Source organism: Astatotilapia calliptera, chromosome 14 (assembly GCF_964374335.1).
Source record: "Astatotilapia calliptera chromosome 14, fAstCal68.1, whole genome shotgun sequence".
NCBI lineage: Eukaryota > Metazoa > Chordata > Actinopteri > Cichliformes > Cichlidae > Astatotilapia > Astatotilapia calliptera.
The window spans coordinates 22,426,213-22,445,750 of record NC_137435.1 but is presented as its reverse complement, the minus strand read 5'-3'; the positions used below and the strand labels follow the sequence as shown (position 1 = coordinate 22,445,750).

Below are 19,538 nucleotides of genomic sequence, written 5' to 3'. Positions count from 1 at the left end.
AGATAATAACTAGTTTTATCAGTGCTTTCTGCTCATTTTATGTTTTGCTAGGCCTTTATTTAGTTCTTTGAGTTCCTCACTTTCTGGGATTCACAGATTGGATCTCGCTGTAGCTTTCAGAGTTATTATATTTTTTTATAAACTTTCTTTCTTGTATTTGTTGACAGGTGTTTGTGTTTAGGTTAAGATTGGTCTCCTCTGCTTATTTAATGTTTTACTTTGTGAGTTTGTTTTCAGTTGTATCTTCTTTCAGATTTACTTCCCGTTGGTCTAGCTTTGATTCCCTTACTATGTTCACTTGTTGTTTATTGTGTCAACTGTGTCTTGTTTAGCTGTTTGTTCAGTCCCTCCACCAGTGTGTATAAACAGTCCTGTCAATCCCTTTGTTCGGTGCTGTATATCCAAAGCTATGCCTTCTCTGTATTTTTGGTTTCATGCTCCTTGTGCATTTTAGAGTCTCTGCCTTTTTGTTTATGTGTGCTCACATGAATTCAAAGAGTTTGGACTTTGTGTTTATGCCAGATAATCAGCAATAAAAGCATGTACCTCTTCCTTTTATATCATCAAAAGCAAAGGGTCACAGATGAGTTATATTATATGGCAGAAAAGACCATTTTTTGTGTTCCATTACAATAAATATTTCTTTTTTAAACAACTCTTTTTGGGGGAGGTGAAGGGTTAATCAGTAATGTTTATGATTAAATCACCAGAAAGATGCATCAACTACTGTTTTTTTCTGCCTAATTAAAAAAACAAATGCAATAAACAAAACACAAATCAGGTTCTAACACAGAACGCGTCCTAAAACTGTGATATTATTTCTTGTCAGTGTTAAAGATTTAAGTAGTTTAAATATTTTTACCATGCTTTTATTTTATTACTTATCTTTTTAGCATATTTCTAATATTCAAGTAGCAATGTTATGAAAGCACAATTTTTAGCAACAAAAATAACTGTGTACTCACGTGGTTTTCCCCGCTAGTCTTTCCAATGTCCACTGCGCATGCTCTTAGCTAGGTCATATGACAAGGAAATCGAAACTAAAGAAGTAGACTATGAAGCAAAGATCAGTTGAGCGCAAGAGATTCACATGCCATCAGTTCCTTGTTTGTTAGACTAATTACGCTGTATTAAAGTCTCGATAAGCTACTCACAGCGTAATTACATCTTGCATGCGTGTTGGTCACATTGATAGAAGACGAGCTTATGTTTCTGGAATGTGTCATATGTTAGCATTGATCTAAAAATAAGAACAAACGAACATGTTTGTTTAACTTTAGCCGATTGGCTGTAGTGCTAGCTAAATATGCGCATGCGTATTGTGCTGATAGCAGAGAGCTATCTTGACACGACAAGTTATAAATCTGCGTCTGTGCAGAAGTTTCAGTGTGGATAGGTAGCTGTTTGGGGACTGGTTCGCAGACAAGTCGAAGTGGGACAGTTTGCAGTTAGTCAGGGTAAACTTTTATCTTTTTAAGAGCTCTAACTGCGTAGGTTTTATTTTTGTGGCCCGGAAAGCTAGCTGTGTTTGAAGATGAGGTTGAGTGGAGTGCTCGTGTGTTTGTTCCTGCTTTGTGTTGAGAGATGCTGGAGTGACACACCAGCAAACTGCACCTACGAAGACCTGGTGGGAACATGGGTGTTCCAGGTGTCCAAAGGAGGGCACGACAAGACGGTGAACTGTTCCGCTGAAGGTAAAAAACAAACAAAAAAAGCACACCATATCTAAAAAAAACCAAACAAACGGTCACACAATATGGGGGTCACATGAGGAGGAAATAAAATGGTTAGCTTTTTGGAAATCATGTGACAGTCTTATGATAAGACATGTGTTAAGTTCAAGGAAGTTGTACTTTGGTTAAATTGTATTTTTAAAACTTGCAGTATTGCACAAGTAAAACATGCTTTAAAGAAAGTAGTAAAAATGTTCCAACAAAAATTTGCCTTAACTTTGTTGTAAAGAGTTGATGAAGTCAATCTAAAGGTCGACTTTGTTCAGGGGATTTTTGCTGCCTTTCATTGTGTGCCGTTCCTCTACAGCTGTAGGTGAGAGCACTGTGACTGTGACTCTGCAGAAACTGTCTGTGGCCACAGATGAGCTGGGGCACACCGGCTTCTTCACCATCATCTACAATCAAGGCTTTGAAGTGGTCATTAATGGGTACAAATGGTTCGCCTTCTTCAAGGTAAAAGATGGCTGCGACTAATTTGTGGATTTGAGTGATGTCTTAAATGTCATGCCATGTTAGAGCTGCACATGCAATCTCCCAGCTTGCTGAGTTTTCCAACCATTATTGAAGTCGTGCTGTTCTTTTCTGAAGCCAGAGTGATAAAAGACTTGATATGTCAAAGTTTGACTCATCATTTAAAGCAATTAGAACTTGAGCTGTAAATGAATTTCAATCTTCGGTTAACCTTTTTCTAAATATCTAAGAGTTCACTCTGTCTCAATTTCCTCTTTCTTTATCTCATTTAATCTTTGAATTTCGTGTTATTTAAAAGCAGCAGCAGGTTCAGACTTCAGAATCTTTTGTGTGTGTGTGTGTGTGTGTGCGCGTGTGCGTGCCTGCCTTATCGGTCGCATGACAGTGAGCTCAGAGACGTGTCATAGCCACAAGTGTGGTCCACTTCGCTAATGACCATTATCTGGTTCTTGATTTTTATTCAGTGAAATTAAACAATCTACTGGTAATTTAATTTAACACTCTTGTACTGTATTTTCAAACTTTAACATCAACGGTTACCTGAATACTTAGTTAAACTAGTATAACTCATATTTAATTATCTGATTTTAATTCAGTTGCTTTTAAAAAGGTTCTTTTATATTGGAATAAAATGATTTGACTGAATTGTTCACACGATGTCCAGCTTTAATCTGCGTGTCTCTTCAAATTTTCAGTACAGTCAAGAAGGTCCTAAGGTGACCAGCTACTGTGACCAGACCCTACCAGGGTGGGTCCATGATGTCCTGGGGCGTAACTGGGCATGCTTTGTTGGAAAGAGGGTAAATCCAGTACCACCCCGAACAGAATACAAACCAGTCTTCGGCAGCAGGTACATAACTATACAAACCTTTTTTGTTGTTGTTGTTTTTTCTGTCACAAGATCTTTAAGATGATTGGGTATAAAAAGAAGTTGTCTGAGAGGCTGAAAGAAAAATTGGTGTGCAAATGGTTCAAAGTTTTAAGAGTGAAATTGCTAATAAATTGGATATGTCATCATCTTTGGTGAGTAACAACAAACCATTCTCAGAGTTGTAAGTAACCTTTGTATGGCAGAGACATGATTTAAAAACCAGTACAGCTATTTTGACCCGGCATTGAAAATGGACTCCACTCTGCGTTGTAAAATCACTCCCTAAAGCTGCTGTTAGTAAAAAGAGTTTGTCACTGAAAACTCTGTCAACCAAAGAAGTCCAAACCTAAACAAGATATAAACATGCAACTTCCTTCCTGAAAACCCTGCACAACTGTGCAGACACCAATAATTTTGAAAAATTTTTACCCTGAAGGGTGAAAATTAACCGACCTACATTTAATATTTATCACCCATTGGAAATTCAATTCAGTTTAGTGCAAATAAGCAGGTATTATTTAAAACTACAATTTTACTATTGTAATATTTTCAAATATAACATAGTGGAAAAATCATTAGGAAATTATTGCCTTTTTTTCCCTCACAGCCAGGATCCTTATGATCATGTCTTTTTACTTAGTAGTAGTTATCTGAGGGTAACAGGTTCTTCTATTGTGAAGTGAGTGATTTGAAACTTAATCGATCGTTTCCCACACTTATCACTGCCTTGCTCTAGTATGTGGAAGTGCTGGGGTTTTTTTGTTTTGTTTTTTTGTTTTTTCTTTTTTTGAGAGTTGTGTAACCCACCAACACAACAAGTCTTTATTTTGCAACTTACAGTTAAGCAACTTGGCTGAAGTGGCATAAAAAGACCACACTGATTGACTGCATCATTGAAAAAAACAAATTGATTCAGGTTATGAATTAGTAAAGATGCATATTTTGTTGAAATGTTATTGAGCAACAACATCCCATACAGTATTAAAATAAATAAAAAAAAACATCAGATCAACATTGTAAACTTCTATTTATAAAATGTGGTTGAATTCCACAGAACATGGACACAAACATGCGCAACGTTGCATAAACTAGTTTCCCTTTTTTGTCAATTGCCTCCTTATTTAACAATTTAGTGTTGAGGCGGTCAGAAAAAGGGGAACAGTGACTGTAACAGCTGTCTGGTCTCCCCCTTCACTATACTGCTTCTGCTTCAGTAAAATTAGATATTTTTCAGCATTAATTACCAGATGCGAGCATTTAAAATAAATAAATAAAATCTGTACATTTTAACCAACTTCCTATCATATTGTGATTTTACTCAGATCTGTTTTAGTCAGTTTCTCTCTCTGTTTGGGGCTGAGGAATACCCTTGAAATCTTTTATATTTGTACCTAATTAATTGTAATGTACTTTTGTTATTTCTCCAGACTGCCACAGAAGCTCTACAAACACAGCATGGACTTTATTGATGTGATCAACTCTGTTCAGAAATCCTGGAAGGCTGCTCCCTACCCAGAGCACGAAATGTACACTTTACAGGAGCTGCAATACAGAGCAGGCGGGCCTGCCTCTCGTATCCCTGTGTGAGTATTTACTTGCACTTCCCGTTGTGTACTCCGGGGTCCGGACATAGAAGGAGACAAAAGATGTACATATAGGTAATATGTTTGCGATATTAGGAGCTAGTCTGTTGATTTGTTTGGGAGGTGTTTTCAAAGGGGGGGAAAAAAAGGTTAGTACACATTTGTGTTTTGTGTCTAGTTAAGCCATGACTGCTTGTCTTTTGTCCCGTCTTCCTCCCATCACTCCCAACCAGTCGTGGCAGAGCAAAAATTCCCTTCCTGTAAAAGGGAGTTTTTGCTCCCCACTATCACCAAGTGCTCGGTCAAAGGGTGTTGTTTGATTGTTGGAGTCTTCTCTCTGGTATTTCGGGGGTTTTAACATGTAAAATATAAAGCTCCTTGAAGTCACTCCTGTTTTGATTTGGTGCTATAGAAGAACACTCAACTGGATTTACGTGTGGACAGTCCCCGCACCCTTATCTTGAAAGGTCGGCACTACTAAACTAAGGCTGTTCAGTGTGTCATTGTGGCAGTCCTCCATAGCATTCAGCAACCCATCCTGGGAGTTTCCACCCCTGCAGTCGTTTGGACTCCAACACACCAGCTGAATTTATTGTCATGATTTAATAAGTCAGTAAAGACTTTTCTCCTGCAGGCAAACTTTACAAGAACCGTCATAAATAGTATATAATTCTCTACCACAGAGGGAGGATGTCCTGCCACAATGACGAATTGAATTCATCAGTAGTATATTTCCTCACACTTTTTTTTTTTGTCCTTTTTTTTTTTTTTGGTCTAGTAGCAAGTTAAGAGTTATTTTAGCAGTTTAGTTCTAATCTTTCCTCTTTATTTTGGACTGTCTCCTCCTCTAAGTGGATTTCAGCAAATTGTGGTACAAATATCACTTGGACTAACAGATCCATCTTACTTAATGTGGATTTACACACATTACATTTCCATAGTTATGGTTTTGTATAGGACTGCTTTTCAGTGCAAATGTGTTAAGTAAAATTACCCCTTTTACATTTTAGGCGCGCTCGCCCTGCACCTGTGAAAGCTGACGTAGCTAAGATGGCATCAGCTCTACCTGAGCAATGGGACTGGAGAAATGTTGACAGGGTTAACTTTGTTAGCCCTGTGAGAAACCAAGGTATGCAATATAATAAATTTAATACAAAGTTCACTCAATACGATATAGAAAAGTTAAAGGGTCAGATTCAGACAAAGCCATACCTTTCCTTTTGAGCAGCTGTCACTAAGTCAGGCACTGAACAACTGCTCACCAGCTACCCTGCTTCCCTCTTTGCAAGCCAGGGTGTCCTTTCTGCTTTCCTCCCGTGTTTCTGCACAGCCTAGTGTGTGAGTGGAGAGATTATGCATGCTTAGTACTTTAAGTGTCTGAGAGGGCCTCTGTAGGATGGGGTTTAAGGAGCTGGAGAGGGTTGAAGTGTTTCAGTCAAAGCGCACTCAGCCACTGTGCAGAGTTGCAGAGCTTTTTCTGCTTCAGTGTTATAAGTCAGGTGGATTCTTAAGGTTCCATTTCAGTTCACAAAAATTGGCAGGCTTGAAAGTAAATTGGTGTGGGTGGTCTGGCAGAGGGTGCAATGCAAGGAAAGTGCCCATACACTCAATCAGAGCCCCCATTACTTTGAAATGCAGTGTTTTAGTGTATTGTCGTCACCCCGATGGGCGGGCAGGTGACGTGGACACCCAAGTTTGTGAATGTGAGAACTCAAGAACTAAAAGACATAGGACTTTCAAATTTATAACATGGGTGTATCTACTAAATATCTCAGATGAGTTTGAATCTCAGTGACCTCGACCTCAAGGTGAAGGTCAGAGGTCAAGTTTTCTGAAAATCTTGCGAATGCGATAACTTTAGTACAAGGTGACAATGGATTCATACAAAAATGTATACAATGGGTGCATCTAGCTGGAGGCTGAGTGCTACCTCCGGCCGCTGACGGTATTTTTAAAATTTATTATACAAAGTCAGTATTTTATAAGGTGCCTGATTTATCACTGGGAATTTACCAGAAGTAGACATTAGTTGGTTGAAAAATTGCATATAAATGTTAGCAGTCTTCCATCTGTGGGTATAGTTAATGGTGTTGTAGAGGAACATGGTAAATGGCCTGCATTTGTATACTACATTCAGTCATTCACCCATTCTCACACACATTCACACACTGGTGATAGCAAGCTACATTTTAGCCACTGACAGAGGCGAGGCTGCTGGACACTGGTGCCACCAGGCCCTCTGACCACCACCAGTAGGCAAACATGGGGTTAGTATCTTGCCCAATCGAACAACTGACCTTTTGGTTAGTGGTCGACCTGCTCTGCCACCCGAGCTGCAGCCACCCCACATGATTAGTGTTCCTAATGTTAGAGCGTTTATGACTCTTTATTAATGTTGCACCTGGATCTCCCTTGCGTGTCAGCTCTGGAGGATTGCAGGTGCATGTTATTTTAGCAAAGTACAGATTTATTAGGTCCTGTGAAAAAGCTTTAATTTTTCTCTCTTGGTCATACAAATGTTTGTCATCACAAACTAGACCAGCAGACGTTTTTCCACTACCGTAGGAACAAAGCGTTTGTATAAGAATTAAAATTAGGCCCGTTGTAGCTTTACAAGTTGCCATAGTTTGCTTGGAAACCAAACGAGAAAACAACAACTATCACAAGTTTTGCAATGTTGGGATTTATTGAAGTACTGCTGTGTTTCATAGTAGTGTTTTCTTAATGGAAATTTTGGATTTTCTGTTTCAGCATCATGCGGAAGCTGCTACTCCTTTGCCACAATGGGAATGCTGGAAGCTCGTATTCGAATCCTCACCAACAACAGCGACGCGCCCACCCTCAGCCCTCAACAAGTGGTCTCTTGCTCCGAGTACTCTCAAGGTAAACTAACAGTAAATCTGTGCGTTTGTTATTTGACTCCCAGTTCAATTAATATTAAAACAGTTATTGGCTATTGCACATTTATGCTACAAGTAGAAAATTAACAAAACAGTGAAGAATATTTAGTCGATGTAAATATCAAATATCTCAATACACTGTAACGATGAAAAATGTTTGTATTGAATTTTTGTTTGTTTGTTTGCTTTGAGGGGGGGGTTGCCTTCAACCCTAATCTGAACTAATATTGCTGAAGTATTTTAATAGCGTGTACAAAGTGGGATCAAGATGTTCTGTAAAGTATATGAAATCACAAAAGGATTTCTAGGGTGCAGACTATGAGCAAGCATGTTAAAAGAGGTCTACAGGTCCAGAAAAAAGACTTGACTGGTCAAATGTAAACTGGGTACAGGTTTTGCAAATGCTGTAACTCCTTTTTGAAGAATCTTTTTGCATTTAGTATCATCGGTGGCTTTATAAAGTCATATTAATGCATTTTCAGTAATGCCCCCCCATCTTGGATCACATTAAGTTTTGCCCTTGAAAGATTTTTGACAGGTTTAATATGTTCAGCAAACCTTGTTTTTCTCCTCCTATTTTTAAGGCTGTGATGGCGGGTTCCCATACCTGATTGGGAAGTACACACAGGATTTTGGCATTGTGGACGAGTCATGCTTTCCGTATGTTGGAAAGAACACTCCGTGTGGTGTTCCTCAGAACTGTAGGCGCATTTACGCAGCAGAATACAACTATGTTGGTGGCTTCTACGGCGGCTGCAGTGAGGCGGCCATGATGTTGGAGCTGGTCAAGAATGGACCTATGGCAGTAGCTTTTGAGGTACAACAGCTTCTCCCTGATCTAAGGCTTGATCTGTTAATGCAAATTCAACCCTCAGCATAAACTAAGAGATAAAAAGAATTCTACAGACCAGTGTTTTTGAAATGGGGGGGAGAAGATCAAAATCAAATGATCATACTTGCTGTTCACAGATCTTTAATTTTCTTGAGTTTATTACTTTGTTTGGCGTTGGACGAGGCTGTCCTTGAAGGGTGGCTCACCTCACCTATAAAACACTGACTGAAAACCCGATTCAGCAACGTCTCTTAAGGGTTTATAATGTTACAGATTTTCATGAATTTTCTAAATTGCATTGTTTCAAATCACCATAATCAATATAAACGGTCTTCTAAATCTTTCTAAGCACAGGTTTAAATTATTTTCTTAATCCCAAACATATAAGTAAGCCAGCAGACAGAGAGATGAGCAGAGCAGCAACCCCTTGAACTCTATATCCTTTATATCGGAGTGTATTTGCTTTCCAGTTAAAAATAAAATGATCCCATTCTGTTCACAGGTCTATCCTGACTTCATGAACTATAAGGAGGGCATCTACCACCACACTGGCCTTGCAGACCCATTCAATCCCTTTGAGCTGACCAACCATGCCGTGTTGCTGGTGGGGTACGGCCGCTGCCACAAGACTGGGCAGAATTACTGGATTGTCAAGAACAGCTGGGGCACCGACTGGGGCGAGGAAGGCTACTTCCGAATTCGCCGCGGAAATGACGAGTGTGCCATCGAGAGCATCGCTGTTGCAGCCAACCCTATACCTAAACTGTAGAAGCTGAAACGTCAGAATTGACATAATCAATGATGATTGACATAACCAATGGTTATGAGTCACAGATTTTAAAGCACAAATGTTCCATGGTTTTTATCAACATATGCATTGGAGATTGACAATTTAAAGCTAAATGTATAACTTTTCACAAAAGAATTGAGTCACAGGGTGGCACTAATGAGCAGAGCAAGATTAATTAAATGAAAAATTATGGATTTGCGCTGTAATGGCAACCTCCAAATGGATATGCAATTTGTTTAAAAGGGAAATCAATCTGAAATCTTAACATTGTTCATTTATACTTTTCATAAACTGCCAGCTCTCAGATCAGGAAGTACGGTGCATACAGTAGGTTATCCCTATTATTTCATACGTTGCTGGGAGTTTTAGTTTTTGCTCCCAAATGTAAAAATTTAAAATTTGGGTATGAAGGATTTTATGTTTGTATGAATTACACATGTTTACAGCTCTGAAAATGGATTTTTAATTTAAGGGAAACAGTAATGCTGCTCTTTTGATGCCACTCCCCAACACCACCACTTTTTTATGTTTGCTGATTTAAGCAGTGACTGATTAGCTGCCTTTTGAATATTCAAGCTCTAACTGCCAATAAGTACTTGAAATCAAGTACCTACCACTGTGGATTAGGACATACTGCTTATCTCAGTATGTTCTAAAGTTTTACTTGTCACATTTAAAGGGAAATCCAGATGTGTGTTTTGTTCTTTGACTCAGGAATGCACTGAACAGAGTAGAAACCTCTTTTGTCCTTGCTACATCGAAACCAAAACTGCCACGTTTTCCTGTTGGATGATTTGTAAGAGTTTCCCAGTGAGCTGTTATTGCTGCATCAGTTAATAAAGGGATGCAAATTGATTGTAGTGCCTCTTACTCCTCCTCTATACCCTTTCTATTTCAATTTGGAAGTTTTGAAATTATTTTTTTCTGTGTGTGACAAAATGTAATGCAATTTTCTATAAATGAAATAAAATAATTGGAAAAAGCATAATATAAAATTTAAATACTTCCACTGGTCACTTTATTAGGTACATCTGGCTAGTACCAGGTTCTTCCCTTCGGCACTGCCTTAAGTCTTCATGGCAAAGACTCAATAAGATGCTGACAGATGCTTGGTCTATATTAACATGATCACGCAGTGACTATAGATTTGTCGGCTGCACATCCTTGTTTTGTTCCACCACGTCCCAAAGGTGCTCTGTTGGGTGTAGATCTGGTGACTGTGGAGGCCATCTGTGCAGAGTGAACTCAGGTGCATTTTATCCTCCTGGATGCAGCCATCCTAGGATTGATGTGCTGAGGTCATAAAGGAATGGCATGGTCAGCAACAGTACACTGATAGACTGGTGTTAAAATGATGCGCAGCTGGTAGGGAACAGAGTTATGTCCTTACCATCTTAATGTCGCAGCAGAAGAGATGAGAGTCATCAGACCAGGTAACATTTTCTAGCTTTCTGTTGTCCAGCTTGTCAGTCTGTGATAATTACAGCCTCAGTTCTTCCTGTTTTTAGGTGACAGGAGTGGCAGTCAGTATGAACATATGCTGCAGTGGCACATCTGCTTCAAGGCGAACTTGAACTTCAGCAGGTCGTCTTGACCACTTTTACAAACCTAAATGTGATGAGTTGCTTGCATGCAATTGGCTGATTTGTGTTAACCTCCTAGGACCTGGCGTCCACATATGTGAACATCACATTTTGGGTTATTTAGACCAAAATACTCAATTTTGCTCTACAAGGGCCTGATATCCACTCACGAGGACATTATATTGCTAAGGTTCTATCAAAACTTTAAACGAATATCCTCATATGTGTCTCTCATTTTTATTAGAAACAAAAATACGGTAAAAATAAATAATTTAAAAAAAAAATCTGGTAAAACTTTGTTTTTACATTCATCGGGCCCCAATATGCCCAAATATCAAAGAGAAATTAAAAATAAATGCCGTGGAAGAGTTTGGGTCTTAGGAGGTTAAGGATGAACACGTGTACCTAATAAAGTGGCCGGGGAGTGTGTATAGGCCATTCCGTTCTTGCGCTCTGCTTCGACGAGCTGCGAAACCAAACAATGTTACCAGTGCTGACGTTTCGGTAATGATAATTCAGTTTACATACCTGACCTGTGGCAGGCACTGTTATGCCCCGTCTTTTTTTCATTTCCATAAAGCAGGTTACATTTTGCTGACTGCTTTTATCTAAAATAAAGTAGTCTGCAAATACAAAACAAGCAGTAGTAGTCAGCTAGTATAAGAGCAGTGCTGCCTCTCCAGCTTGGAGCTGCCCATCGTGAGTCACAAGGTCCAGACGTCTCTGCTTCGCTTCCCTCTGTGGGCCAGGGCGTACCTTGCCGCCCCTTCTCATTCCCAGCTCTCCCCAGCTCTCTCTGCGCTGTCCTGTGCGTCTCCCGCTATCATCCCCAGGTCTTCCCAATACGGTGGATTCATGCTCGACTCTCGCCCTCCTCGGTCGCCATGCAGAACAACCACCATAAGGAGCATCTCTATAAGATTCTTGTGATAGGCGACCTCGGGGTTGGGAAGACCAGTATCATCAAGCGATATGTCCACCACAACTTTAGCCCCAACTACCGAGCCACCATCGGCGTGGATTTCGCACTCAAAGTGCTCAACTGGGACCAGGAGACCGTGCGCCTTCAGCTGTGGGACATCGCAGGTAAACCAACTTTCACCCACCGCTCACATTAAATAGGAGGAGGTGAAACAGTCCGATAACACCGCGGGGATTGTAAGAAACGAGGATTTGTGCGATTTGTTTCCTTTTTGCCTAAAAGTGTTTTAAGTATGTTACATTTAGAAGTTATGCAAAGCAGATTATTATCAATTTATAACTTCTTTGGAAATGTGTGATTTTCTTATGCAGAAAACATGCTGGAGAGGGTTAATTAGTCTTTTAAGTGAAATTACCATAACATTTGAAATCTCTTTAATGAAAGTGACAAGCTATAATCTAAAGAAATTTCAGTTTACAATTATTTAGCCCGTTATGTCTTCATTAAATGACACACAATCACACAATGATTGTCGTTGTAAAAACCACCTCGGTAAGTGCTGTGCTAAAGCTTTCCAAATAATTAATGAAATACTTATGAGAGGTTGGCTGCTCCAGTAGAAACGACATGTTTTGTAATTTCAGGAAAATGTGTGAGATGTCTGACTATGGACTTTAAAATTATTGTTTATTTTACATTAAACAAATCATAATAAGGAAACAAAAGCACACCAGTCCAAGATAGTTTTTTTCTTTTTACAGTTCACCCTTGTTTTTAACACACACACACACACACACACACACACACACACACACACACACACACACACACACACACACACACACACACACACACACACACATTCTTGTTCGTCATTTGTACCAGCTGACTCCAAATTCCTGCCTTCCAATCGCTTGGCTATGCACTCATACAATCACATGTTAAAAAGGTTAAAGTCATATATAAGATGAGCTTTTGCGCCATGTGACCTTGATGAAGGAGCATCACGATGCTCTCATGATAAATCAGTGTCGTCATAGTAACGGCGTGCCACTCTAAGATTGTTTCGAGGCTTATGCAAAACCTTCTGCACCAGCTGGTCTGTTGAGCCAGAAAATTAATAATCTTATCTAATTTGGAACGAAACATTGAGCTCATGTTCCAGCTGATGACATAATAAAAGCATGTTTATTATATCACCTTTATAATTTGATGTCATGCGGTCCCCAGTACGGAGTTTTTTTGCTCTAAATGCAGCTGTCTTACACACACACACGCACGCACGCACACACACACACACAGTGTAACTAAACAAAGTGTTTTCACATTTTTTCCCCGAGTAGATCCCAAGTATCACACGCCTTCACTATACTTTGTAAATGTAGTAGTATATAAGTTGAATAGTGTAAATTGTCGGTAGGTGTTAGGATGCCATGTCATCAGGGACGAGGAATGGAAGTTTTTTATTTGCTTTAAAACCAAAAGTTATTAAAATAGAAATTCAAATATGTTTATGTGTCGGTTTTCAGTTTTTAAATTGCTTCTGGCGATGACAGATATCAGAAATAATACCGGCTTTTGACTGGGGTGCTGTTGGTTAAGATGACAGAAAGACTACAACAGCCTCATGTCACATGAGTGTCTGCTGAGGTTTAGAAGAATCCTCAGACCTGGTGCTCTCTCCCCTCCTGTGCGCTCTCTCTCCAGTAAGCGCAAGCAGTCATGTGTCTCAAACTCATGTGAGGGAGATTTGAGGCCCAAGCTCCTGTACACAGAAAGCTTTTTATTATGAGCCAAAGATGAGGGTCTCCCTCAGAGAAAACTGCCACAGGTCTTGCACTGTACTCATTGTGCTTCTTACACTCACCTAAAGGTTATTAAAGCCTTCAAGATGGAAGATTATCTCAAGTAAATACGCTACGTACAACCTTTTCTTGAAATATTTATGACTGCGTCTCACTTTTATGAATCTAAGAAAAAACTCACCCAGCTCTGTTATGGGATTTGGTAATGAGCTACAGTTTTCTCATGCAACAGATGTAATAAATCACTCGCTGTTCTGTGCATTTACCAAGATAAACAACTTCGACCTTTTTATCTTTGTCTCCCATTTTTCTATGCCATGCTGCCAGTGTAGCAGAGCTAACTTCACAAGCCTAGATCATGTACACATAAGAGGAAAAACCTTTAGGGTTTTGTTTCTTTGTCTTTGACTTCAGATAATTTTCAGTCTTTTGAACTTTCGTGGATTATGTTGAACTGCAGACTTACACTATTGCTGCCTTTCTATGAGCCTAAAAGGCCCCTAAGTAGTACCTATTTTGAGGAGTGAGGTTAAATATTAGCAAAGATACAATATTTGCAAACAGCTACACAGAGACATAAGTAGAAACACCCAAAGATACCTGATCTGATCTGTTGTAAAGAGATACTTAAGTTTTCTAGTGGGGCTTTTTCAAACATCCTCTATAATGTACTTGCCCAGAAAGCAGTGTGTTTGAGAAGGCCAGGGGCATAATTTTCTGCTCGACATACTCCAATGGCCGACCTGTTTCAACAAGCATCTGCCCCTAGATAAGTCCTTGAGCAAACCTTTCTGCCTCCCACCTGTTCTGCATCTGACCTTGTGGTCTGATCCATCTGTTCAAAAAAAAAAACAAAAACCCAAAACACTGCTGTGGGACTCAAAACCCTTTTTCTTGGCATCTTCTCTTGGATGCCACGATGAGTAGACCAGTTTGATTTATGGTTATTCCACAGTGTGGAAGTGTCTTGATTTTATTCTGCGGCTGCGCAGCTGAATCTGATGGTTCTTCAGCAGAAATTATGGATGGGAAAATGTGTGTGGATACAAGATTCCAACAGGGCTTATCAAATTAATTTGACCCTCAGGAATTTTTTTTTACAGACAGTTTCACAAGCAGGCACGCACAGACTCCAGAGCCATGTTTCTTTCTCCCATTCTGCCTCTTTTCCATCTGTCCCTGCTTGTCTTGTAATGGACTGGAAAAAAAAATTGTGTGTCTGAAGTATCGGATGCAGGTGAAATATGTAAAGAACGCATCCATAAATACACCCAAAATGAGAAAATGGTAACATTGTTTATGTTTGCTGATAAGGTGACAGCTTTGATAGACCATTGTTATACTGATCTGTCGAAAATTTCACGATGTGCTTTAATAAAGTATGAAAAATTTAAAATGCATCACAGTGACAACAAGCAATAATCTTATGTGTGTGTGTGTGTGTCACTTTGTGTGCACGTCTTTCAGGTCAGGAGAGGTTTGGCAACATGACCCGTGTGTATTACCGTGAAGCCATGGGTGCATTCATCGTGTTTGATGTCACACGGCCTGCCTCCTTTGAGGCTGTCACAAAGTGGAAAGAGGATTTGGATTCCAAACTGACACTTGCCGACGGGAAGCATGTAGCCACTGTTCTTCTGGCCAATAAATGTGACCAGGGTCGGGATGTACTGACCAATAACGGAATAAAGATGGAGCAGTTCTGCCAGGAGAACGGCTTTGTGGGATGGTTTGAGACTTCTGCTAAGGTGAGAAAGATGACAAACAGACACACACACGAATACACGTACACACACAGTGTTTTAACTACAAGGAAACAAAGAGCAGCCTTCAACAGAGCTCTGAGGTTCAATCCCCGTGTGTCAGCAAGTCTCCTCAGAGGTCCTTGGGAAGCAGCTGACTCCTTGACTCTATCAGACCTAGCACCTGATTACCCTGTGGAGATGCCACCACAGAGGCACATTCAGGATGTGAAGAGATCCTTTAAAAGTGCTGAGTTTAACAGTCCCAGTCTGTTCAGTATTTGCATATCAATCACAGAGCCCTGCTGCTTTTGCACAAGAGTCTCACAGTCGACGTTCCTTCTGTGTTATTCCAGGTCAGCTGCACTTGCATCAGGTGCTCTGTTATCCAGACAGGATGTCCAGGAGTGTTGAGGGAATATACTGGCACACTTTTTTCCACTGACTGCACAAACCATAAAAAAGTGCTTATTCTTAAGCTTACAGAGACTGTGATGCAATTTATAAAAATTATATTTTTAACCAAAACGTAACTTTCAGCTAAAATACCTAAACTGCTTACAAAATATAGTTTGTTACGTTTGCTATATTCAGTCAGTCTGAAGCCTTTGTAACAAATTTTAGACTGGACTGACAGCATAGCAATAATATTTAAAGATGAACAGAAGAAATGGGATAATATATTTAAATACTGAGCACAAATAAGAAATAAAAGACAGTAAAAGTTTGATTCAAGGCTCACTCATGACGACAGAAAATAAAAATGCGGTGGGTGTATTCTGATTGTGAAATGAGCAACACACAGTGACACAGTAACACACTCAGACCTGAGTATGGCTGCTAGGAATCTCACAGCTAGGTGGTAAGAGGAGAACATAGACTGAGGTGTGAGAAAGCTTAGCCATATACGGCACTGAAAGTTCAAATAAAACTTAACAAAAACAATCAGCCACTTAACCATATACAAAATCTGTTCTCACTTTTGTTTCTTTATACAAATATTTGTACAAATCTGTGAGGTCCACAGCTGCCACAGGCCCGAAATAGATTATACTCAGTATTCTCAGCAAAGCATTATTGTCCTCTATAGTTTTAGTTGTTGTATAAATGCCATTTATACCATTAGAAAACAAAATACAATCTCTAAAATATTGTAATTGTATAAAAAGAAAAGAAAAAAAAGACCACCAAACAAGTTAATGAAGCTTTATAAAAACAATGACGATAACGTCTACAACAATAATTGTTTCAGGGGAAGAATGATTAAAAAAAACACACAGAGATAAACTGAGTATTAACTTTGCTCAAAGCCTGACATTGCAAAACAGTCGCACCTAATAAATCATCTGTCATCTTTTTTTTCACTAACCATAAATATAAATAATAATCCATCACAAATGTTAAGTAGTTCAGAGCTTAATGCCTCGAATGTTAATTGGAAACACTATATTTTACTCAGCTGATAACTGACTTTTTTGGAGCTCAGTAAACTCCAAAATTTGCAACAACAGTTTTTATTGTGAAAAACTCTGCGGAAGGAAAGAAGTGAAGCTGGCACATGATATATAATACATTTTACTTGAGCGGCACACTGCTAGATCATCAGGATATTAAAATATTAAGCACACGACTGCTGCTGCTGTAGACTTTACATGTAAGAATATTGCATCTTTCTCATCTTTTTTCACGCTCAGCAGAACTTTTGAGTTGTATTCCTGTGGGTGGAGAAGCTTTGTAGATGATGACTTTCCTTAGAGGATCATTTAGCTGGAATGTTAAACTAGGCATCCCAATTCCTATATGAAGAAACTTTTTGGTATCATTTGTTTTATTCATCAAACTAAGGTAAAATTCCTCCTAACTAAACTTTGATAACCGGATCATGAAAAAAAGGGAAAAATGCAGCTTATTTAAATTTATATTGAAAAAGTAGCAGGGCAGGGTGAGAGACACTTCTGGAAGTTATTTCTGTTTTTATTAGAGACCTCATTTGACTACGATGACATTTCCTTTCTGAGCTACTGCAGTATCCATCAATCACACACTGTGTCATCACTGAGTTCATCTAGGTTTTTTAATTCTTTCTAAGATTAGGATAGAAAGACTCTAATGTTGAGAATTTATATAAATTAGAATTCAGGCCTGCATAATGCAGGTCTTTCTTGCATATGTAAGTGTTCCATACTGTGCAAATTGATCATTCCAGTTTTTACCTATTCCAGTATTTTTGCAATCATCTCCGATTGTTTGGGCTTTCTCTGTTTTCTCTGTATTATTGTAGAGTATTTACTTTGCAATACAAAGTGCCTTGAGGTGACTGTTGTTGGTATATGGTGCTGTATAAATATATTACATTGAAAAAAATATATATTTTTAGTGTAATCACAGGTCTCATTAGGTTTTGCTGTGGATGCTTTCGTCGTCATTTTTTTGTGTGTAAAAGAGAGATGCATTGTCATTTGTCAGTGTGTCAGACCAGAGGCAACCACTCAGAGTAAATGCAAAAATCTCTTTCCAGCTTGTGTTCACATCATTCCTGCTGACTGTTTTGTTGTGTTTCTTCCACCTCTTCAGTTTAGTGACGGACCATTTGATTCACTCAATTAACTCCACAGGTTTTTCTTCCTGCAGGCGCTTTTTTCTATCTTGTTTAGTGCCTTATAACATTGATTGATCTTCTACCTTTTCATATTCTTTGTCTTTCTTTCCCCCCTCTCCTCTATCACCCCCCCCCCCCCCTTTTTTTTCTCCACTCTCTGCTTTCAGGAAAACATAAACATCGATGAAGCAGCCAACTGCTTGGTGAAGCACATCATTGCCAGTGAGAAAGACATGCTCCAGTCAGAAGTCCCAGACACCATCACGCCTCAATTAGAAAAGGACAAAGGTGGGACATGCTCCTCGTGCTTCAGATCCCAGTAGGACCTGGTAGTTGGATTCTCATTACACACAGTGTTCAGTTTGTGTGTGAGAAAGAGAACAAGGAAGAGCTCCTTTTGGCTCCTTTCGAGGTAGACGGTGTGGGTGCCAACTCCTTTCCAATCTTTAAGCTTGGGTGGGTTGGGTGTGGGGTTTGAGTGGACAGAGAGGCAGCTGGCTCAGGAAATGGATGGATTTGAGCAGAGGCAGAAAGAGAGATGGGTGCAGCTGTGTGCTCTTGTCAAAGACAAGGTCACCCTCTGGGTGACTTCAGGCCTCGACACTGCCACCTCGGCTACCATGGAGACGGAGTTAATGAACACATGCACAGAAAGGTTGTGGCAAATCACAGAATATCTGTGCTGGAGGTGTGTGGAAGTAATCACTATATGGAAGCCATGGTCGCTGCTCCTCTTTCTCTCTTCTTACTGTCGTCTCTGTTCTTTTCCTCTGCTCTCATTTTTCTCCTCTGCTTGTTTGTAATTCCTAACCCGTACCTGACGGCACTTTTGGTTTGTCACATTTTTCATACTTCTTTCACAAGCAAGCAGAGAAAGCAAGTTAAGAATTTTTTCTCACCGACTCTCTCCCAAGCAATTCCTTCTCAATGCTAATAAGACCACAGCCACATTACATGGCTCCTTCAAATATGGCTTCATTTATTTTTAACTTTTCATGTCCATCCACTATTTCCAGTGAAGCACTGTAAAGCAGATTATTGCAATTAAAGTGCCTTTTTTAAAGCATTTTATTTAATATCTGCAGTAGAGATATTCACTATATATTATTTACAAGCCCTCTTAATGGTGCACATTTCTCTTTCTGTTCAGCCCTAATTAAGAATTGAACTCATTTCAATTTCAGCACTTTTAAAAATAATGCTGAATGTGTGTTAATGCCCATTGTATCCCTTATTTCTATCCAGTGGTTTTCTATTAAATTTCTATCCCACTGTGATTTCTTTTATTTGTAATGTTTGTAATTATGGGATGAATGCAAACATGTATACAACTATGTACATATTATATACAGCAAACTGAGGCAGATTATACAGTAGAACCAAAGATGTATCCAGTTTTCAAAATGTTCATGTGAATAAACCGTGGCTTTACTGACGACTAGCTGTTTGTCTTCTTATTATAACATTAAAAAGTCTGTATACAACAACAAACATGGTTTAACATTCATTCTATGCACTATGATCAAGGTATAAATGACTGGATCCTAACAATTCAATAAATTAAGGATCGTGAGGGAGATGTCAGTTAAGAAGTCTGCTCATATGCTTCGCCGTGCAGTCCTGGGAGGAGGTATAACCAGACAATACAGGTTTCTGGGTTAGGTGGCAGTAACCTCTTGTTGGCAAAACAAGAAGCCTGGGCTGTGT

The 19,538-nt window shown here is 39.3% G+C and overlaps 2 protein-coding genes and 1 long non-coding RNA gene across 3 annotated transcripts; 2 read left to right on the top strand and 1 right to left on the bottom strand.

Annotated features, from left to right (window-relative positions):
- Positions 1 to 1,318: 1,318 nt before the first annotated feature.
- Positions 1,319 to 10,181, top strand: ctsc (cathepsin C). Its single transcript, XM_026193310.2, has 8 exons — positions 1,319 to 1,694; positions 2,041 to 2,186; positions 2,900 to 3,054; positions 4,503 to 4,658; positions 5,669 to 5,787; positions 7,410 to 7,541; positions 8,143 to 8,375; positions 8,893 to 10,181. The coding sequence occupies exons 1-8, from the start codon at positions 1,535 to 1,537 to the stop codon at positions 9,157 to 9,159; spliced, it is 1,368 nt and encodes a 455-aa protein (XP_026049095.1). The 5' UTR covers positions 1,319 to 1,534; the 3' UTR covers positions 9,160 to 10,181.
- On the bottom strand, positions 10,171 to 11,477 carry LOC145420238 (uncharacterized). Its single transcript, XR_013901556.1, has 3 exons — positions 11,292 to 11,477; positions 10,571 to 10,678; positions 10,171 to 10,473 (listed from the first exon to the last, which is right to left on the bottom strand). It is a non-coding gene; the product is annotated as an uncharacterized LOC145420238 (long non-coding RNA).
- rab38a (RAB38a, member RAS oncogene family) lies at positions 11,426 to 19,267 on the top strand. The gene is made up of 3 exons (XM_026193680.2): positions 11,426 to 11,849; positions 14,958 to 15,238; positions 17,999 to 19,267. The coding sequence occupies exons 1-3, from the start codon at positions 11,648 to 11,650 to the stop codon at positions 18,152 to 18,154; spliced, it is 639 nt and encodes a 212-aa protein (XP_026049465.2). The 5' UTR covers positions 11,426 to 11,647; the 3' UTR covers positions 18,155 to 19,267.
- Positions 19,268 to 19,538: the final 271 nt, after the last annotated feature.